General features: G+C 35.1%; 1 protein-coding gene across 14 annotated transcripts; it reads right to left on the bottom strand.

Moving 5' to 3' along the window:
* Window positions 1-1,399: 1,399 nt before the first annotated feature.
* LOC102592667 (uncharacterized) lies at window positions 1,400-6,731 on the bottom strand. 14 transcript variants are annotated; one of them, XR_001472197.1, is made up of 11 exons: window positions 6,557-6,728; window positions 6,311-6,431; window positions 4,770-4,996; window positions 4,338-4,566; window positions 4,127-4,246; window positions 2,881-2,966; window positions 2,720-2,802; window positions 2,571-2,624; window positions 2,444-2,494; window positions 2,304-2,352; window positions 1,400-1,984 (listed from the first exon to the last, which is right to left on the bottom strand). XR_001472197.1 is itself a non-coding variant. In XM_015304598.1 (10 exons), the coding sequence occupies exons 6-10, from the start codon at window positions 2,775-2,777 to the stop codon at window positions 1,784-1,786; spliced, it is 429 nt and encodes a 142-aa protein (XP_015160084.1). In that variant the 5' UTR covers window positions 2,778-2,802; window positions 2,881-2,966; window positions 4,127-4,246; window positions 4,338-4,990; window positions 6,311-6,431; window positions 6,557-6,731; the 3' UTR covers window positions 1,400-1,783. The 14 variants fall into 14 exon arrangements, 11 of the variants coding, with proteins under 11 accessions (XP_015160084.1, XP_015160080.1, XP_015160083.1 ...); XM_015304598.1 differs by having other exon boundaries at window positions 2,571-2,640; window positions 4,338-4,990; window positions 6,557-6,731; XM_015304594.1 differs by having other exon boundaries at window positions 2,571-2,640; window positions 4,338-4,996; window positions 6,557-6,731.
* Between the last annotated feature and the right edge of the window lie 947 nt (window positions 6,732-7,678).

Raw genomic sequence — 7,678 nt, forward strand, 5'->3', positions numbered from 1 at the left:
ATTCTTTCGAGTGACACTATGGCAAATCCAAAGGCTGGAAGAGGTAATGTGAGCCGTTGTATGGATTTTGCAACTCGCGGAGTGGCCGAGTGTTTATTAAATATGTGGTGTTAGATGATAAACCGTATACAATTAAATAGGTCAGAGTGTCCTCCCCCCCCCCCTTTCTGCAAACACTGATGAAGAAAGCTAAAGCGATGCACGAGATAGAGAAGTTGAGCTTAAAATAAAAGAATGAGGAGAAAGTCACTTCAGTGATACCTATGCCCAGTCCAAAGTGTCCTCCTCCCTTTCCAAAGAGATTGGTGAAGAAAGTTGTGGATGACAAGTTTGAAAAGACTGGTGAAAATAAAACTGTTGAAAAGAAAGATGAATTGATTTTAAGAGAAAAGATTAAGAAGAAAAAAGCTTTAATTAAACCAATGCCTATTCATAAGTGTCGTCCAACCTTCCTGCATAAACTAAAGAAGAACAAACACGAGGCCACTTTTAAATATTTCTTCAATACCTTCAAGCAACTGCATATAAACATATCTTTGATTGAAGCACTGAGAAATGCCAAAATATTGCAAAATATCTATAAGAGTTGTATAATTCAAAAGGCATCCGGAAGATTGTGAGATGGTTGCACTTATAGAAGAGTGCAATTCGAGGGTATTAAGCAAGCTTACTAAAAAGCTTGAGGATCTAGGAAGTTTCAGCCCCTATACAAATTGGTGAAATTGATGTTGGACATGCACTATATGATCTAGAGGCAAGTATTAGTGTAATACCCTTATCAGTTTTCAAGACACTTGTTTTAAGACAGTCACCTCTGACTAACATCACTATATTACTGGAAGACGAGTCTTGTGACACTCTAAATGGAATAGTTGAGGATGTGCTCATCGGTGAGTAAGTTTGTGATTCCTGCTGATTTTATAATTCTTGACTTTAATAGAGATGCTAGAATGTCAGTTATTCTAGGACACAATTCTTAGCCACTAGAAGAGCATTGATTGATGTGAGGGTCGCGCAAAATGAAAATGTAGGTCAATAATGAATAAATGACCTTCACTACAAAAAAAGGCAAATCGCGGGAGTTAACATTACAAATAGCGGGGGTTTAGAATCCCCACAATTTGCTGTTACAGGGGTTTTAGCAACTCCCATAGTTAGGTCTGTCACAATTAAGTTGCAGCAGTTTTTAAGCAACCCCCGTAATCAACAATTAGCGGGGGTTTTAACCTCCGTAATTTCTTTTCCAGCAAATAATTTTATTCCATTTTGTGGGGTTTATAACCCTCCACAAATAAATTTTAGTACCTCACTTTGTTGGGGCTATAACCTCCGCAATTCTTTTGATGAAATTTTTATATTCAATTTCGTAGAGGTTATAATTTATATAAAATTAAGACTTTATAAAAGCTGTTGCAGTTATATAAAATTAAGACTTTATATAAAAGTGGTTTAGGCTCATCGACAATTGTACAAATAAAAGTTGTTGCAGTTATCAACTCTACTAAATAAGACTGAGCTGGAACCTTGTGTATTCCAGGATCTAACATTGCTTTTTCCCACCTCTCTGCGCCAACATAAATGCTTGAGAGTTAAACATAATGGCCATAATGATTTTGTTGCGACTCGAGCAATAGTTGTGCTCTTCATTTCCCAACTCAATAGCTCCACGAAGTCTACAAACATCCATCAGAGCCCCCCAAGACAGTAGCATCAGCTTCAAAAGGCATCTTCTTTATGAAGTCGTATGCTTCCTGTAGTAGAACAACCACACAGCCATAATGTTTCATCTTAGCTGCAAGTCTGAATTCATGTGACATTGCTTCAAACAATTAGAACCCGAAATCGACAAGCTTGGCACACGCACACAAGCTGATAGAACTGCCACGAAGACAATCTCATTTGGTTGCAACCCCGAATTCATTGTTAATGCTAGGGAAGAAACCATAGCATTCCATATGCAAACCTGCTCCATCGCATCAAATACCTGTGTTACAGCAAATGGTTAAAAATACAGGCAAGGCCTCATACTATAAAGAGTTCCCAGTTTCTAGTCCTCTTCAAGGATAATACTTAGGACACTAATTCTCAATAGCAGAGCTCAAATCAAATTGATGATGATTTCTTCTTCTTTTCAGATAATAATACTTAGGACATGTTTAAGTACTAGTTATCTGAACAAACTCTAGCTCTTTTTTAGTATAAACGTATTCATAGGTTCTTTGAGTAGATCACTCCAAAATACAATCATTTTGCAACAATGATGAAACGGTTATAAAAGAGAACACATAAATGACAAAGTGAACCTGAAAGCAAGGTAGGCTCTTTATATCTTCTTCAGTTACAAAAAGCCACCTAATTCACAGAGTTGAAATTGTCGTCAACAAAGAGCAAAGTATCAAATCTAGGTTACAACTATGTAGTGAGGCCAGGAACAAGAAGTTACCTTTGGTTGTTTTCGTCTTCACTCATATCCCTTAACTTTTCTTGCATTTCTCTGCAATAATCTAAACATCAGCACAATGACAGTTCAAGAAAGAAGCACAAACTTTTGACTCTGACAAACCACATACCTAATCCGCTCATCCAGTCTTCGCTCCCCCCATTGAAAGACTGTCAGTTTCAGCCTGCAAAAATTGCAAGCTACTTGTTAGAAAGTTCCATTTTTGCAAGCAGTGTTTAAGTAGAAATATGTGTTTATATCCAAGCAAAGCTAGCTTACTTCCACTGTATTCTGTTCTTGAGCTTCTTTTAAATAAGACCAATTCCTTCAAGCACATTTGTTATATCATAGATCCTTCTTTTCTGCACATGTAAGATCCGGAAATTATAATCAAAGTTTAACAACGCAATAAGAAAACTTCTAGCTAAATGATATATCACCTCCAAAGTGTCTGCAGCTTGGTTAAGATTAAACATACCATCTTCTGCATGCTTGATCAAGTTGATAGATTTCTTGGTTAAAAGACCTGAACAGAAGACAGTGGTTCAATTGTAGGTTTATTCCACCATAAAATCATGCTTTCCATAGAAACTTTTACAACAAGCCAATCCCTGGGAAAAAGATAGTGGAATACCCACTGAACTGTCATAGCGGCAGCTTGCAGGTGTAAGAGGAGAAGGCTGGGAAAGAAATCCAAATTTCAATTATGTGAGCAAAAGAAGAGTGCCTACTGGACCAAATGCCATTCACAACAAGTATATTTATAGTTACATATACTACCATCTTTTTTATTTTCAAGAAAACAAACTTCATGTTACTTGGTTTTCAGGAAAGTAGGGGAGTATAGAGAGCCACAAAATTGAGCTTGAACTTAGGAAGACACTTGAAAGTACCATATTTACAACATACATGGCAGTGAAGACGAGTACGATTTTCTTAAATATTTTGAATTATTAACTAGTACATATACTTTTTATGTAGTTTTCAAATTTAAATTTTGTTTCATATTTCTGATGTATCTATGTTCGAAATCACACTGCACTACATGAATGGAATTCTAAGCAATGAGATTAAAATTAAAGAGGGAAATTAAACTAGATTGGCAAGCCTTACCTGAATTCAAGCTCGTTGGATATAAACAGTTAAGGTATTGTTCCCAAACTACTTTATTATAGCAGGGGTTCAGTGACATGTTCTTGCTAGCAGATACATCAAAATATTAGTAGTAGAATATTTTTTTTAGCTTAAATATCATAATATTAGCAGTACTTGAATACCATATAATTCCAGGAATGACTTTTTATTTCATAGCAAATAAGACAGTGGAACACCTCCTCTCCAGGATACTGACAAAAATGAAGTAAATTGATATTTAATACAACAATGGAGGAGCCTCTCGCTGACTACATTTTGTTTTCAGCAATTCAGTGAATGCAGGTAACTTGTCCTTAGCCTATTTGTCATGAGTCATTCAGACTTCAGAGTATAATTATTATTTAAGCAAATAATGTCAAGAGTTCAGGGTATAATTACTATTTAAGCAAATAGGTAGTCTTTTCCCAATTGTTTAGTGAGTGAAATGACAAAATCGGAGTGCAATATTAAGATTATATACCGCATATGTACATTTTCATGTACTCAAGTAATCAATGTAAGAACATGAACTAAAAACGCGTGGAGTGAAACCTGTTCTGGAGTGAGCACAAAAGCTTTATCTTTGATAGTGAATGTAATATCTGGCATGGATGAGATGCTGTTACAGTCGATTGTGGATTCTCCCATTGGACTTGGTATTTTCTCGCAAAGCTGTAAAACATCAAAGCTTTAATATTAGGCTATTTGATATACTATTTATTAGACATCAGATAAAGCTGTGACTTATACCTGATTCACATACATTAGTGAAATTCAACTCGACAAGATGAGGCTTTATCAAAAAATTAAGTTGTTTCATTTCTCAATCACCTGCAACTTCTTTAAATACCCTTAGGATCACCTCATATGAGCTTTTTTCCCAAGGCAACAGATCCTTTGAATCCTTTCCTTCATACATGACAGGCATCCTTATTCTATTTGACTGTTCAACAGGATCTTAGCTTGTTGCAGCAAAATATCTGAAGAACTGGCTGTAACATAGTAGTAGTAGTAGAAGAAGAATGACACTAATAAGGAAATTAAACAATGTTGATCGCCAACTAATTGTCGACTTCCATATATTTTTATATAGGGTCATGTCATTACTATCAAATTTGTGATTAATAACACAACAAAATAGTTTGTGAAACCACATCACAGTATAAGGTTCACATAATAAAATTAATGTCTATACCTGCTCAAACAGACAAGCTAAACAATAGCTAGCTTTTTCACCTTTTGTACAGTGGAGAGGAGCTGGCTTTAGCAATATTATTCCAAACCATCTGTCACTTTTATCAGATTTGTTAACTTTTCATTTCATCGATTTCTCCGTTTTAAGAAAAATGCTTTAGTTGCTGATATCGTCCCCTCAAGTTTTCTTGTTTTTGTCTCCTTTGTGTTCTTCTGATCCTTCTTTGCCTTTAAAAAAAGGTATGATTAGTGTTTTGTATATAAAGAAAATTTAAAAATGAAGATATGCAGAACAAACTGGCACATACTGTATCATTCTTATGAACAGTTTTGAGAGGAGTTTCAAACAAAAATTCACAGTTACAGGGACAGTTTCAAGGAATCCAAATGGCTTTATAACATGTTTTCTACTGTTCTTTAAAATATATGTTAGAACTAATACCAGAAAACAACCGAGATGGAAAGGCTGCATCCATATTTAGCAGAAGCACAAAAATCTTGTCATTCTGGGACAATCAAACTGAGAAAAGGAGCATAGTACTAGCACCATTATTCAATGTAAAATAACTCTAATCGTGCATACCACATATTGCAGGCAATTTAAGAGACAAAAAATGTGCCCTGCATATGATTCTCCAGTAATGTAGTAATCATTCTTTACATACTCCGCAAATTGCAAAGGCATTGTGTTAAAATGAGATTCTCACAAATAGAAATTATAACAATTTCTCAAAATGAACAAGAATGAGACAAGCAAATAGTTGAATATCTAAGATTAGTAGTCTAACGTACATTAGACATGTGTTAAATGCAAAATCAAATTCTAAAACCACTTAACTAATATTGAGTGTCAAAATATCTGGTGGCAAATATTCTTACAAGAATTGAGAAGCCCTATATCCCCATTGCAAGAAGTTACAAAACTTAGAATATTAGAAAATATTGTAAAGCTCGAGGGATTTTTATCAGTAACAATTTCATGTCCTATGGCGACAAGCATTTCAATAAGTTTCAGTCCTATTATGTACAAACATTTCAACAAGTCCTTACTTTATTAACAAGAGCTCTAAAGAAGAGTGACATATCCAACCCTTCGGGGTGGCCCAGTGGTTTGAGTTTGGGACTTCCATGTTGGAGGTCTCAAGTTCGAAACCCCTTGCTAGTGAAAGCAAGGGGTTTGCCTTCTGGGTCGAGCTCGTCGCACCAGGCTTGCCTAGTGCGGTTTACCTCTCCTATGTGGTTTGCGAGCTATTGCATAGGAGCGGGGGTTTTACCCTGTGCGCACCCAAAGGGTAGCGGCTGCGGGTTTCCCTTGTCATCAAAAAAAAAAAAAAAGAGTGACATCCAAGTTAATGGTAATACCATCTTCCTAGTCAACCAACATATTTTATTTTGCCTCATTCTATACTTTTTTTCTGCTTGAATAAAGCTCCAATTTAATCTATCAAATAGCAATGCTAAAAACAGAGTAAAATCATCCCTGACAATGCTTGTATTAAACAAATTTTAGATAAATGAGCTAAATTTAAGCATCTAGAATACCTGATTGTAAGGAACTAGTGCTAGATGTGCATAGAACTCATCAGAAATCGCATCCATTTGTAATCAAATACATGGAAATCGCCAGGTAAATGAACAAATATTCAAAATTTGCTACCGAAACCTACACAAGCAAATATTTTAATCAATCTGTACCGATTTTTCAACAAAATTGACTCTAAGAAGAGGACAACTATGGATGGGTAATTAAAGAGGTGTTCTAAGTTACCTTGAGGTAGGTATACTTACTTTCTTCGGCAACGAAATTATTGGTCCAGTATGCTCAATACATATTGATGCCATCGCCGATGGAGCTGACGAAGCATCGGACTTCCAGGCTAGTGATTCCGCCATTGTTTCTTCTCCAATAATGCTATCCAGGAACCCTAAAATGTTAATTAGCAAAATTGGAAAGAAGAGGAGAAAATGTCTCTGCCTTAATATTATAAACGGAAAAGGGCCTAATACCCTTGAACTATCGGATTTGGTACAAAAATACCCTTTGTTGATCTTTCGGCTCTAAAATATCCTTGACGTCAACGTATTGGCCCTGAAATGCCCTTATTTTTGACGGCCACATTTTAAAATAATAAATGTATCATATATTACGTGGCACGATTTTATTAGTGTGTTTTAAAATTAACCTAACTAATTAAATCTCAATCCAAGATCCACCTAAAGAATCCATACCCACCCGCCCTAAATACCCATTAAATTAAGTGCAAAAAACCTTCATTTCATCTTGTTCATTATGCTAAATTTGATTTGGTCTTCAAATTATTATCACCTTCTTCGTGAATTCGTTCCAAGCTATTCTAATTCATCTTCAAAGCCCTCCAAAATCAAAATACAACTTCACAATGATGGCAAGACAATAATCTGAATCACCGACTTCAAAATAAGTAACAAATTATACATCAAAAATTTGTAATCGCCATTAGAGCTCTATCTGAGCTTCAATAGTGTTCAATATATTTAAACCAGGTTTTTTTCTTCTCAATATTCAGCTGACTTACGACGAGTTTAAGTTTCAAATACAATACCAATTAGATTCAAGCTTAAAATAGTATACTTACCAAAATCAAATTTATCTAATCAACGGAACTCCATTTTTGAAGTCGAAGAATTTCACATCTTTCACATCTCAATTTCAAAATTTGAGAACTTAAGTTTGTAGGTTACCATTGTCCAAATTGTTTGAAGATTCATTTATTGTACTTAAATTTAGGTTCACTTACTAATTTGGGTATGTATTAAGGAAAAGTAAATTTACTATGGGAGGATTTTACTCTAAAACGCTTGAAGAACACCCTTTGTGAGAATTAAGTTTTTTTTTCTTAGTTTAATGGGGTTCTTTTTAGGTGGGGCGAG

The sequence above is a fragment of the Solanum tuberosum genome, unplaced genomic scaffold (genome assembly GCF_000226075.1).
Source record: "Solanum tuberosum cultivar DM 1-3 516 R44 unplaced genomic scaffold, SolTub_3.0 scf00581, whole genome shotgun sequence".
In the NCBI taxonomy this organism is placed as follows: Eukaryota; Viridiplantae; Streptophyta; class Magnoliopsida; order Solanales; family Solanaceae; genus Solanum; species Solanum tuberosum.